General features: G+C 46.4%; 1 protein-coding gene across 1 annotated transcript in view; it reads left to right on the top strand.

Annotated features, from left to right (window-relative positions):
• Positions 1-12,455, top strand: part of LOC130076544 (choline O-acetyltransferase-like) — a 20,127-nt gene extending 7,672 nt beyond the window's left edge. Inside the window, exons 5-14 of the mRNA XM_056241661.1 lie at positions 850-985; positions 1,513-1,690; positions 3,056-3,225; positions 5,060-5,160; positions 5,379-5,507; positions 5,618-5,740; positions 6,141-6,282; positions 6,379-6,441; positions 6,541-6,678; positions 12,225-12,455. Coding sequence (XP_056097636.1) covers positions 850-985; positions 1,513-1,690; positions 3,056-3,225; positions 5,060-5,160; positions 5,379-5,507; positions 5,618-5,740; positions 6,141-6,282; positions 6,379-6,441; positions 6,541-6,678; positions 12,225-12,455 — 1,411 coding nt within the window. The remainder of the gene's footprint in view (positions 1-849; positions 986-1,512; positions 1,691-3,055; positions 3,226-5,059; positions 5,161-5,378; positions 5,508-5,617; positions 5,741-6,140; positions 6,283-6,378; positions 6,442-6,540; positions 6,679-12,224) is intronic.
• The last annotated feature ends 1,844 nt before the right edge of the window (positions 12,456-14,299 follow it).

Below are 14,299 nucleotides of genomic sequence, written 5' to 3'. Positions count from 1 at the left end.
AGTGTGTGTGTGTGTGTGTGTCAGCAGAGCGTGACAAGTGTGTATGTGTGTGTGTGTGTGTCAGCAGAGCGTGACGTGTGTGTATGTGTGTGTGTGTGTGTGTGTGTCAGTAGAGCGTGATGAGTGTGTGTGTGTGTGTCAGTAGAGCGTGACGAGTGTTTGTGTGTGTCAGAGCATGACGAGTGTGTGTGTGTGTGTGTGTCAGTAGAGCATAACGAGTGTGTGTGTGTGCGTATGTCAGCAGAGCATAACGAGTGTGTGTGTGTGTGTGTGTGTGTGTCAGTAGAGCGTGACGAGTGTGTGCGTGTCAGTAGAGCGTGACGAGTGTGTGAGTGTGTGTGTGTGTGTGTGTGTCAGTAGAGCGTGATGAGTGTGTGTGTGTGTCAGTAGAGCGTGATGAGTGTGTGTGTGTGTCAGTAGAGCGTGACGAGTGTGTGAGTGTGTGTGTGTGTGTGTCAGTAGAGCGTGACGAGTGTGTGAGTGTGTGTGTGTGTGTGTGTCAGTAGAGCGTGACGAGTGTGTGAGTGTGTGTGTGTGTGTGTGTGTCAGTAGAGCGTGACGAGTGTGTGAGTGTGTGTGTGTGTGTGTGTGTCAGTAGAGCGTGACGAGTGTGTGAGTGTGTGTGTGTGTGTGTCAGTAGAGCGTGACGAGTGTGTGAGTGTGTGTGTGTGTGTGTGTCAGTAGAGCGTGACGAGTGTGTGAGTGTGTGTGTGTGTGTCAGTAGAGCGTGACGAGTGTGTGAGTGTGTGTGTGTGTGTGTGTGTCAGTAGAGCGTGACGAGTGTGTGAGTGTGTGTGTGTGTGTGTCAGTAGAGCGTGACGAGTGTGTGAGTGTGTGTGTGTGTTGCAGGAAGACTCTGCTGGATGCTCATCTCTGCATGGATCAGTACCAGCGTCTCTTCAGCTCCTCCAGACGGGCCGGACTCCAGCGCGACACACTCGTCACAGCAGACGGAGCGCACGTCATCGTGGCCTGCAGGAATCAGGTGTGTGTGTTTCTGTCGTGTTACACCTGTGTTTGTTTGCTGAGATGACAGTCAAGAAAAGGCCATAGTTGGTCCTGATTCTCTGAAGGACATCAGTCGCCTTCATCCGATCCAGTTAATCACGGTCCAACCGAGAGAGGCTCTTAAATTAGCAGCAGTCCATCGACACACACTCTTCAGCATCACAGAGACTCCCTCTCTGCAGACGTCCAGCTGGGCGAGCGAGCGCTGCGGGCCTGAGGGTCGTTTACCTGGAAATGAGTCCCTAATGAGGTCCGGTCGGAAAACTCAATAACCCAATCAGAGAAGTGGAGCCGCGGGGAGCCGCTGTGTGTGTCCGCCACGCTGAGATCACGACTGCACTAGACCAGCAGTTTCACTGAACAAACAATAAAACTGTGCTAGTTAGTTAACATGACATCCAATAAAACACAATGCTAACTGTTCTGTAATTAGCAGATAGGGATCAGCATCAGTCCTTCTCCAGAGAAGTGCAGGATAAACCCGTGTTTCGTTCATGTTCTCAGTTCTTCGTGCTGAACCTGACAGAAGGATCCTGTGGGCTGAACGAGGCTGATGTTCAGGCTCAGCTGCAGTGGATCTACGAGCAGACGCAGACGCGAGCGCAGACGCAGCCGGCCGTGGGACTGCTGACCGCCGACGGACGGGCGGATTGGGCTTCAGCCAGAGAACAGCTGCTCAAAGGTCCAACGCAACACTGCATGAGCCGCGTTTCCACTGTCGGGCTGCTAGTGCGTGCCAGGCCAGCCGCGTTTCCACTGTCCCTCGGGGGCTTGATCGGGCCTCGTCGGGCTTCCTCAGGGCCAACGGCCAGGGGTTTATGGACCACCGAACCCCTTGGTCCAAAGCGGGCCGGATCGGGCTTGAGGAGTGGTTACGAACAGAGGAGTTTTCCCGAGTCGGGAGACGGTAGCGCCGGGTGATCCCATACCAGCTAACATCAGCATTAAAGACTTTTGAAGTCATTTATCTCAACTCACTTTCATGTTTGAATACCTTCTGTTTGTGGGTTCTGATCACTGTATAAGGCAGAAATATTTATACAGCGATGCAAAAGACTGCGTGCTAACCATTACCATATAAACATGGTAAAAATGACCGCTTGAAGAAATCAGACAAATCATATAGACTATCACAATCATGTTTTTATTTTATCTGTCAGTACGTCTCGTCTCTTTATACCGGACTGTCAGATCATATTTAGCTCCGCATATGTCATAAAATAAAGCAACTCCGGTTTTTCGAGAGCTTCCTCTGTTTCTCTGACTGAAAATGCAACTGTATTATTTGGGAGATAGTGCTAAAGCTCCTCAGGTCGTATTTTTGGAGGCATATTTGTAGAAATTATCATTCTTTCTAAATGTGATGTAAACATATGTCCTGAAGCTGTGACTACAAATAAACAGAAACAGACGCGACTGAATAACTAGGTAAGTGTGTCCCCTTTCTTTTGTCAAATAACTGTAAACCACTTTATTTCTGTGTGACTAATGTCCAATCTTGACACAAATTAATTCATTATGATCAATGTATCACTTTTTATTGTAAACCTGTGGTAAAACATCGATGCTTGGGTTTTAAATCTTAAGTAAGCAACAAAAATGCCAGCAAACGGTTGCTTTTATCATGTTCGTTTTGCGATCTCGCTAGTTCTCAGTGATTTCTTTCTGATTAGTTTTCTAAAAAAAACTTCCATTAGTGGGCGAAATGATGGGTGTGTGTGACGTTCCAGAGAGGCGTGTTACGGGTGTGTTTTAGTGAAGCGCCGCAGAGCTTCAGGCCCGACGGTGGAAACGCAGCGGGTTTTGGGCTCGGCGCTCCAGACCCGAGGCTTTTAGCCCTGCCGCGCGTTTAAAGCCCGCTCGCACCGGCCCCACAGTGGAAACACGGCTATAGACATGGTGGTAATAGCTAGAAACACAGTAATCTCTCAGGTTACTTTCATTGCTTTTGCCAAATTTCACAGCTAACTAGAAGGTGAAATCCAGTTTCCCATGATCCTATGCATGACAGACAAGCATTTCAATTTGTGTAAAATCTGACACACAGATCCAGTGAACCGAGAGTCAGTGGAGCTGATGGAGAGCTGCATGTGTGTCGTGTGCCTGGATGATCCCGCGGGACTCGATCCCAGCGACGCCAACAGAGCTTCACTGATGCTGCACGGCGGAGGACAGGAGAAGAACGGGGCAAACCGCTGGTACGACAAACCCCTGCAGGTACAACTATGACAGAGAGGACTCTACAGCTGCTGGTGTTTCAGACACTCTGGTCTATCAGTCAAGTGAACATTACTTTAAATTTACTCATTTAAAGTAATATAATCGTTTGTTTTTAGCCAGGCTTCTGTCAAACACAGCACATCTAGGTTATAGTCTGTAATCACATAATGAACAATAAGTGCTTTTGAAGAAAGGGATCGAATATTTAGCAAGCAAACCAAGCTTTTTCATTTGTTCATCTGTATTATATCTGTTTTTTATATGTTGAACATCAATTTAATGGGAGTTTTTTGTATTTCCTAATTCGGGGAACAGACACAGTTTCTATATGATGATATCTAGGTGAAAGAGTCTCTATGTGATGGGATTTATCTGACCTTGGTGACGTGAGGCCGCTGGCAGACGGTCGGTTTAGCCAGTCTGTCTGCTTCCTGACCTGAGCCCCAGATTGTCATGTTTGAGCTCTAAGACTATGTGCCATATTACTAGAGAGTAGAGCAGCACCAGCCCAGGAGGGATGAATACCAACTCTTTTCAACAGGTCAGGTCTGCCCCAACAACTTTTTCAATTGTCTATGAACCCTATATTATTTTGCGGACACCACTTCGACAGCCAGCCATTGAGTGAGGACAGTCTACTAACTATCTCATCACTCCTGCGAACAGGAAGGGGGCCAGAGCAAATTACTCATACTTGCGAGTTCACACACCTCTTTAATGTTAATTTTAGTGATCTCCGACTGGTGAAGTCAAATATCATTAGTGCCAACGTGAATAATAATCTTAGAGAATTTACGATTAACATTAGCCAGCACTTTTAAATTTGCTTTGATGTCAGGCACTCTGGCTCACGGCAAACATGTGACTATGGTGGCTGGTGTCTCTATTTTCACATTCCGGGTAATAGAATCGCCAATAACTAGGGCACATTCAACAGGATTCTCAGTGGGTGTTTCACTGAGTGGGGAGAATCTATTTGTTATGGTAATCGGAACGGAAGAACGGTGTTTTGTCCCGCGACTACAGCATCTCACGGTCACCCAGTTGCCCTGCTGCACGGGCTCTACTACAGCCGGAACCAAACAATGTACAGTGTTCACTAAGCTAGGTGCATCCAAAGCAGTATCTAAAGCCCTTGCACTCTTACTATCCTCGATTAAAGTTTGGATGCGTGTCTCTAGTTCTGAAATCTTCTCCGTCAGCCTGACTATCTCCCTGCATTTATCACCAGTAAAGCCCTCGGCGCTGACAGAGAAGGCTATACTACACATGTGACATGAAGTGCAAGTGACAATAATAGGAGAAGACATGACTCACCGTGTTTGTTGACTGATCCTACTCAACACAGTTGTTTGATGGACTCGAAAAGGCACGAGCGTGTGAGAAAAAAATACGGCAAACAGGCTATTAACAGGCTAGCGGAAGGCTAGCGCATTTTGCGAGCGATAGTGATTTAGATTACAGCTAGCGAAGTCAGATCAATGTGACAGACAAAAGTAGATAATATCAGATATCTGGTTGATGAGTACGATATATTTAGCGACGATATATTTAACAACAAGGAATGATAGTAAATAGAGATTCAAAACGGAAAGCTATACGGAGCTTACAGACACAAACCACACGGCAGCAAGACAGCACTGGTCAGTCAAATGTTCAAACACTGCGACTCAAGAGTCTGTGTGCTGGAAGAGCCACAACTTTGGCTTCTTTTTCAGTTGTGTTTGTTGACACACTTCCTCTCCAAAAGCTGCATGAACACCAATAGACCTGAGAAATGGAAGCATTGAGAATGTTATGGAAGTGTGTGTGTGTGTGTGTTTTGTTTCAGTTCGTGATTGGTGCTGATGGTGTGTGTGGGGTGGTGTGTGAGCACTCGCCGCTCGAGGGCATCGTTCTGGTGCAGTGCACTGAACACGTCCTGAAACACATGTACGTCATCAACACCAGATCATTACTAACTCAAAATCTGTCTGTAACTCAAGGAGGAAGTTGAGAAGTTAGAGAAGATTCTCTTTTGACTTTCTTCTCAGAGGTATATATAATAATTATGTTTAAAACATGTTTCAGCCAGGTGATGCAACAATAACTTAAATGAATTAACTTACCAATGAAAGGTTATGAATTAACTCTCCCTACCTTCCCTGCAGACGGAGCAGCTCCTTTAAGCCGGTCTCCGGTCGGAGTGTGTCTGAACTTCCTCATCCACGCAGATTAGTGTGGAAATGTTCCGCTGGGATCCAGAGTGCGCTGGCCTCCGCCGCTGATCACCTGCAGAGGTGAGGAAAACACACCACACCTGTGGAAGGAGACTATCACAGACTCAAGCAGTTTATATAATCTCAGGCATCAGCACTGGTTTGATTGACACTCTTCATTCCTCCTGTAGACTTGTGAGGAATCTGGACATGAATGTTTCCACCTTCACTGCTCACGGGAAGGAGTGGATCAAGCAGCAGAAGATGAGTCCCGACGCGTACATTCAGCTGGCTCTACAGCTGGCCTTCTACAGGTACAGACGCTCCTGTTTACCTCTCTCTGCTGGACTGTCCCGACCTCGTCTCGCTGTGTGTGTGTGTGTGTGTGTGTGTGTGTGTGTGTGTGTGTGTGTGTGTGTGTGTGTGCAGATCTCACAGCCGACTTCATCTCTGTGTGTGTGTGTGTGTGTGTGCAGATCTCAAAGTAGACCTGATCTCACTGTGTGTGTGTGTGTGTGTGTGTGTGTGTGTGTGTGTGTGTGTGTGTGAGTGTGCAGATCTCACAGAAGACTTCATCTCGCTGTGTGTGTGTGTGTGTGTGTGTGTGCAGATCTCACAGAAGACTTCATCTCGCTGTGTGTGTGTGTGTGTGTGTGTGTGTGTGTGTGCAGATCTCACAGAAGACTTCATCTCGCTGTGTGTGTGTGTGTGCAGATCTCACAGAAGACCCGTCTCCACCTACGAGAGCGCTTCTCTCCGCCGCTTCCGGCAGGGACGCGTGGACAACATCCGCTCGGCGACTCCCGAGGCACTGGCGTTCGCCAAGGCAATGACAGATGGCAGAACATCCACTCAGGTCACACACATTTACTTTCGTTACATGATCGTCTCTCCTTTACTTTCTGCCATAAACAGAACAATATCTGGGATTAAACTCACACTTTCATTCCAGGACACCGAGAAGATGGAGAAACTGCGAGCAGCTGTAGAAGCTCAGACACAAATCACAGCTCTGGTGAGTTACTACTTGAGTTACTTATTTGCTTAATATTTCGATGTAAATATAAAAGTAAAGTGTATTGTGATGCCGAAAGTGGCGTTTGCTCGCCCGCAGGTCGTCGCAGGGATGGGGACGGACAATCACTTATTAGGACTACGAGAAATGGCCAAAGAGATGAAAATGGAGACGCCAGACATTTTCTCTGATGAAACGTACCACATCAGTAACCATTTCATCCTGTCAACCAGTCAGGTAGGAGAAGAACACTATATAAGCACAACACAATACAACTTTATTGTCGCCCGTAATTGAAACAGTCTTTGTCCTCTAACAGTCCCATACGAACAAAACTTATTTGATGTGAGAATGAGCCACTGACTGATCAGAATCAAGAGTTTCAGGTGTTTTCACAGGGCTGCTTTGCTCTTTAACCACAATTGCATCATTCCACATTATTTAAGAATATTTTAGAAATCTTCCCCATTATATAGAATTATTTATAAGTCATTTCTGCAAATGTAACTATAGCTGAGAAGCAGAGATTTCTGGGGGCTTGAGAAATGCTGTAATATACAGTGCATCCGGAAAATATTCACAGCGCTTCACTTTTTGCACATTTTGTTATGTTACAGCCTTACTCCTCATTCTTCTTTGCAGAACCTCTCAAGCTCCATCAGGTTGGATGGGGAGCTTCAGTGCACAGCCATTTTCAGATCTCTCCAGAGATGTTCAATCGGGTTTGAGTCTGGGCTCTGGTGGACCACTCAAGGACATTCACAGAGTTGTCCTGGAGCCACTGCTCTGTTATCTTGGCTGTGTGCTGAGGGTCGTTGTGCTGTTGGAAGATGAACCGTCGCCCCAGTCTGAGATCCAGAGCAGGTTTTCATCAAGAGTGTCTCTGTACATTCGTCTTTCCCTCGATCCTGTTTGCCTCGATCCTGACGAGTCTCCCAGTTCCTCATCTTTCCCTCGATCCTGACGAGTCTCCCAGTTCCTCATCTTTCCCTAGACCATGACGAGTCTCCCAGTTCCTCATCTTTCCCTCGACACTGACGAGTCTCCCAGTTCCTCATCTTTCCCTCGACCCTGACGAGTCTCCCAGTTCCTCATCTTTCCCTCGATCCTGACGAGTCTCCCAGTTCCTCATCTTTCCCTCGATCCTGACGAGTCTCCCAGTTCCTCATCTTTCCCTCGATCCTGACGAGTCTCCCAGTACCTCATCTTTCCCTCGACCCTGACGAGTCTCCCAGTTCCTCATCTTTCCCTCGATCCTGACGAGTCTCCCAGTACCTCATCTTTCCCTCGACCCTGACTAGTCTCCCAGTTCCTCATCTTTCCCTCGACCCTGACTAGTCTCCCAGTTCCTCATCTTTCCCTCAATCCTGACGAGTCTCCCAGTACCTCATCTTTCCCTTGATCCTGACGAGTCTCCCAGTACCTCATCTTTCCCTCGATCCTGACGAGTCTCCCAGTACCTCATCTTTCCCTCGACCCTGACGAGTCTCCCAGTTCCTCATCTTTCCCTCGATCCTGACGAGTCTCCCCAGTACCTCATCTTTCCCTCGACCCTGACTAGTCTCCCAGTTCCTCATCTTTCCCTCGACCCTGACGAGTCTCCCAGTTCCTCATCTTTCCCTCAATCCTGACGAGTCTCCCAGTTCCTCATCTTTCCCTCGACCCTGACGAGTCACCCAGTTCCTCATCTTTCCCTCGATCCTGATGAGTCTCCCAGTACCTCATCTTTCCCTCGGTCCTGACGAGTCTCCCAGTTCCTCATCTTTCCCTCGATCCTGACGAGTCTCCCATTACCTCATCTTTCCCTCGATCCTGACGAGTCTCCCAGTTCCTCATCTTTCCCTTGATCCTGACGAGTCTCCCAGTTCCTCATCTTTCCCTCGATCCTGACGAGTCTCCCAGTACCTCATCTTTCCCTCAATCCTGACGAGTCTCCCAGTTACTCATCTTTCCCTCGATCCTGACGAGTCTCCCAGTACCTCATCTTTCCCTTGATCCTGACGAGTCTCCCAGTTCCTCATCTTTCCCTGGATCCTGACGAGTCTCCCAGTACCTCATCTTTCCCTCGACCCTGACGAGTCTCCCAGTACCTCATCTGTACCTCATCTTTCCCTCGATCCTGACGAGTCTCCCAGTTCCTCATCTTTCCCTCGATCCTGACGAGTCTCCCAGTACCTCATCTTTCCCTTGATACTGACGAGTCTCCCAGTACCTCATCTTTCCCTCGACCCTGACGAGTCTCCCAGTTCCTCATCTTTCCCTCGATCCTGATGAGTCTCCCAGTACCTCATCTTTCCCTCGGTCCTGACGAGTCTCCCAGTTCCTCATCTTTCCCTCGATCCTGACGAGTCTCCCAGTACCTCATCTTTCCCTCGATCCTGACGAGTCTCCCAGTTCCTCATCTTTCCCTCGATCCTGACGAGTCTCCCAGTACCTCATCTTTCCCTCGATCCTGACGAGTCTCCCAGTTCCTCATCTTTCCCTGGATCCTGACGAGTCTCCCAGTACCTCATCTTTCCCTCGATCCTGACGAGTCTCCCAGTTCCTCATCTTTCCCTCGATCCTGACGAGTCTCCCAGTTCCTCATCTTTCCCTCGACCCTGACGAGTCTCCCAGTTCCTCATCTTTCCCTCGATCCTGACGAGTCTTCCAGTACCTCATCTTCCCCTCAACCCTGACGAGTCTCCCAGTTCCTCATCTGTCCCTCGACACTGACGAGTCTCCCAGTTCCTCATCTTTCCCTGGATCCTGACGAGTCTCCCAGTTCCTCATCTTTCCCTCGACCCTGACGAGTCTCCCAGTACCTCATCTTTCCCTGGATCCTGACGAGTCTCCCAGTTCCTCATCTTTCCCTCGACCCTGACGAGTCTCCCAGTTCCTCATCTTTCCCTCGATCCTGACGAGTCTCCCAGTTCCTCATCTTTCCCTCGACCCTGACGAGTCTCCCAGTTCCTCATCTTTCCCTCGACACTGACGAGTCTCCCAGTTCCTCATCTTTCCCTCGATCCTGACGAGTCTCCCAGTACCTCATCTTTACCTCGATCCTGACGAGTCTCCCAGTTCCTCATCTTTCCCTCGACCCTGACGAGTCTCCCAGTTCCTCATCTTTCCCTCGATCCTGACGAGTCTCCCAGTTCCTCATCTTTCCCTCGATCCTGACGAGTCTCCCAGTACCTCATCTTTCCCTCAACCCTGACGAGTCTCCCAGTTCCTCATCTTTCCCTCGACCCTGACGAGTCTCCCAGTACCTCATCTTTCCCTCGATCCTGACGAGTCTCCCAGTTCCTCATCTTTCCCTCGATCCTGACGAGTCTCCCAGTACCTCATCTTTCCCTCAACCCTGACGAGTCTCCCAGTACCTCATCTTTCCCTCAACCCTGACGAGTCTCCCAGTTCCTCATCTTCCCTGTTAAACACCCCCACAGCTGATGCTGCTTCACTGTAGGGATGGTATTGTCCAGGTGATGAGCGGTGCCTGCTTTCCTCCAGACATGACGCTTGCCATTCAGGCCAAAGAGTTCAATCTTTGTTTCATCAGACCAGAGAATGTTGTTTCTCATGATCTGAGAGTCCTTCAGGTGCCTTTTGGCAAACTCCAGGCGGGCTGTCATGTGCCTTTTACTGAGGAGTGGCTTCCGTCTGATTGGCAGAGTTCTGCAGAGATGGTGGTTCTTCTGGAATGTTCTCAGGCCTGATTGGTGGAGATCTGCAGAGATGGTGGTTCTTCTGGAAGGTTCTCCTCTCTCCACAGTGAAACGCTGGATCTCTGTCAGAGTGACCATCGGGTTCTTGGTCTCTTCCCTGACTGAGGCCCTTGACAACAGACAATTCCTTGGACTTCATGGCTTGGTTTGTACTCTGACATGCACTGTTAACTGTGGGACCTTATATAGACAGGTGAGTGCCTTTCCAATGTCTAATCAACTGAATTTACCACAGGTGGACTCCAATCCAGTTGTAGAAGCATCTCAAGGATGATCAGTGTAAACCGGATGAACCTGAGCTCAAATTTGAGTGTCATGGCAAAGGCTGTGAATACTTATGTACATGTGATTTTTTCGTTTTTTATTTTCAATAAATTTGCAAAGATTTCAAACAAACTTCTTTCACGTTGTCATTATGGGGTATTGTTTGTAGAATTTTGAGGAAAATAATGAATTTACTCCATTTTGGAATAAGGCTGTAACATAACAAAATGTGGAAAAAGTGAAGCGCTGTGAATACTCTCCGGATGCACTGTATACAGTGTATATATACAGGTCCTTCTCAAAAAATTATCATATTGTGATAAAGTTCATTATTTTCCATAATGTAATGATAAAAATTAAACTTTCATATATTTTAGATTCATTGCACACCAACTGAAATATTTCAGGTCTTTTATTGTTTTAATACCGATGATTTTGGCATACAGCTCATGAAAACCCAAAATTCCTGTCTCAAAAAATTAGCATATCATGAAAAGGGTCTCTAAACAAGCTATTAACCTAATCATCTGAATCAACTAATTAACTCTAAACACCTGCAAAAGATTCCTGAGGCTTTTAAAAACTCCCAGCCTGTTTCATTACTCAAAACCGCAATCATGGGTAAGACTGCCGACCTGACTGCTGTCCAGAAGGCCATCATTGACACCCTCAAGCAAGAGGGTAAGACAGAAAGAAATTTCTGAACAAATAGGCTGTTCCCAGAGTGCTGTATCAAGGCACCTCAGTGGGAAGTCTGTGGGAAGGAAAAAGTGTGGCAAAAAACGCTGCACAACGAGAAGAGGTGACCGGACCCTGAGGAAGATTGTGGAGAAGGACCGATTCCAGACCTTGGGGGACCTGCGGAAGCAGTGGACTGAGTCTGGAGTAGAAACATCCAGAGCCACCGTGCACAGGCGTGTGCAGGAAATGGGCTACAGGTGCCGCGGCAGAAGCGCCTGACCTGGGCTACAGAGAAGCAGCACTGGACTGTTGCTCAGTTTTGCATGTCATTCGGAAATCAAGGTGCCAGAGTCTGGAGGAAGACTGGGGAGAAGGAAATGCCAAAATGCCTGAAGTCCAGTGTCAAGTACCCACAGTCAGTGATGGTCTGGGGTGCCATGTCAGCTGCTGGTGTTGGTGCACTGTGTTTTATCAAGGGCAGGGTCAATGCAGCTAGCTATCAGGAGATTTTGGAGCACTTCATGCTTCCATCTGCTGAAAAGCTAAATGGTAAATGGTTTACTGACCATGGTATTACTGTGCTCAATTGGCCTGCCAGCTCTCCTGACCTGAACCCCATAGAGAATCTGTGGGATATTGTGAAGAGAAAGTTGAGAGACGCAAGACCCAACACTCTGGATGAGCTTAAGGCCGCTATCGAAGCATCCTGGGCCTCCATAACACCTCAGCAGTGCCACAGGCTGATTGCCTCCATGCCACGCCGCATTGAAGCAGTCATTTCTGCAAAAGGATTCCCGACCAAGTATTGACTATTGAGTGCATAACTGAACATAATTATTTGAAGGTTGACTTTTTTTTTTTGTATTAAAAACACTTCTTTTATTGGTCGGATGAAATATGCAAATTTTTTTAGACAGGAATTTTGGGCTTTCATGAGCTGTATGCCAAAATCATCAGTATTAAAACAATAAAAGACCAGAAATATTTCAGTTGGTGTGCAATGAATCTAAAATATATGAAAGTTTAATTTTTATCATTACATTATGGAAAATAATGAACTTTATCACAATATGCTAATTTTTTGAGAAGGACCTGTATATGTGTGTGTGTGATGTATGATGTTTGTCCTTCCAGGTTCCAACGACAGAGGAGATGTTTTGTTGCTACGGTCCAGTGGTTGCCGACGGTTACGGCGTGTGCTACAACCCGCAGGCCGACCGCATGCTGTTCTGTGTGTCCAGTTCCAGCGAGAGCACAGAAACATGTTCAGGGCTGTTCGTTCGGGAGCTGGACGCCGGGCTGAGGGACATGATGCACCTGTGCATGAACCACAGCGCCCGCAGACAACAGCGTCAGACCGTCTGAGACGACAGTGAAGAACAACAGCGTCAGCTTCATTTCCACAGAGCAGATTCACACTGATAAACAGGAGAATAGCAGCTGTAGTAAAACGCAAACAACAGCACTTCGCTTGATGACTGTAATGTGAATAATATTCCTCACTGCTGGACAGACGTGCAACTAGAGCTCACTTTACAGACACTTATGTTGAAAATGTCATTTTTCACATTCAGGTTAGATAAAGTTTTACTGAAATAACACGCACTTTAGTTCTTTAACCAGACACAAACGTTTGGTGTGATTGAAGGAAACGCTGATGAAAAAAACATTTTAAAGGAATTACTGTCTGTGGACATTAGATTTTAATTTATTATATTTATCATGCTATAATAAAACAGCTATTAACCAGTACTGTAAATTATTGCTATAAAATTATTCCATTTAAAAACGTACTTAGAGTATATTTCCATTTTATTAATATCTTAAAAGTGCAATAACACCGGCAGAATGTTCACGCTGCTTTCTGAATCAAATCTCTCTGACCGGAGCCACAAATAAATCTAATGCCATCCATCCATCCATCTATACAGCCATCCATCCATCATCCATCCACATCCATCCATCCACATCCATCCATCCATCTATACATCCATACATCCATCCATCCATCCATACATCCATCTATACATCTATCCATCCATCCATCCATCTATACATACATCCATCCATCTATACATACATCCATCCATCCATCTATACATTCATCCATCCATCTATACATCCATCCATCCATCTATACATCCATCCATCCATCCATCCATCCATCTATACATCCATCCATCCATCTATACATCCATCTATACATTCATCCATCTATACATCCATCTATACATCCATCCATCCATCTATACATCCATCTATACATTCATCCATCTATACATCCATCCATCCATCTATACAGCCATCCATCTATACATCCATCTATACATTCATCCATCTATACATCCATCCATCCATCTATACAGCCATCCATCCATCATCCATCCACATCCATCCATCCACATCCATCCATCCATCTATACATACATCCATCCATCTATACATACATCCATCCATCCATCTATACATTCATCTATACATCTATCCATCCATCCATCCATCTATACATACATCCATCCATCTATACATACATCCATCCATCCATCTATACATTCATCCATCCATCTATACATCCATCCATCCATCTATACATCCATCCATCCATCCATCCATCTATACATCCATCCATCCATCTATACATCCATCTATACATTCATCCATCTATACATCCATCTATACATCCATCCATCCATCTATACATCCATCTATACATTCATCCATCTATACATCCATCCATCCATCCATCCATCATCCATCCACATCCATCCATCCATCCATCTATACATCCATACATCCATCCATACATCCATCTATACATCTATCCATCCATCCATCCATCTATACATACATCCATCCATCTATACATCCATCCATCTATACATTCATCCATCCATCTATACATCCATCCATCCATCTATACATCCATCCATCCATCCATCCATCTATACATCCATCCATCCATCTATACATCCATCTATACATTCATCCATCTATACATCCATCCATCCATCCATCTATACATCATCCATCCATCTATACATCCATCCATCCATCTATACATCCATCCATCCATCTATACATCCATCCATCCATCCATCCATCCATCTATACATCCATCCATCCATCTATACATCCATCTATACATTCATCCATCTATACATCCATCCATCCATCCATCTATACATCCATCCATCCATCTATACAGCCAT

This window comes from Rhinichthys klamathensis, unplaced genomic scaffold (genome assembly GCF_029890125.1).
Source record: "Rhinichthys klamathensis goyatoka isolate OS25496 unplaced genomic scaffold, OSU_Roscu_1.1 h1tg000661l_1, whole genome shotgun sequence".
NCBI classification, from domain to species: domain Eukaryota; kingdom Metazoa; phylum Chordata; class Actinopteri; order Cypriniformes; family Leuciscidae; genus Rhinichthys; species Rhinichthys klamathensis.
The sequence above is the reverse complement of the archived record's forward strand: the minus strand, read 5'-3'. Positions and strand labels throughout refer to the sequence as shown.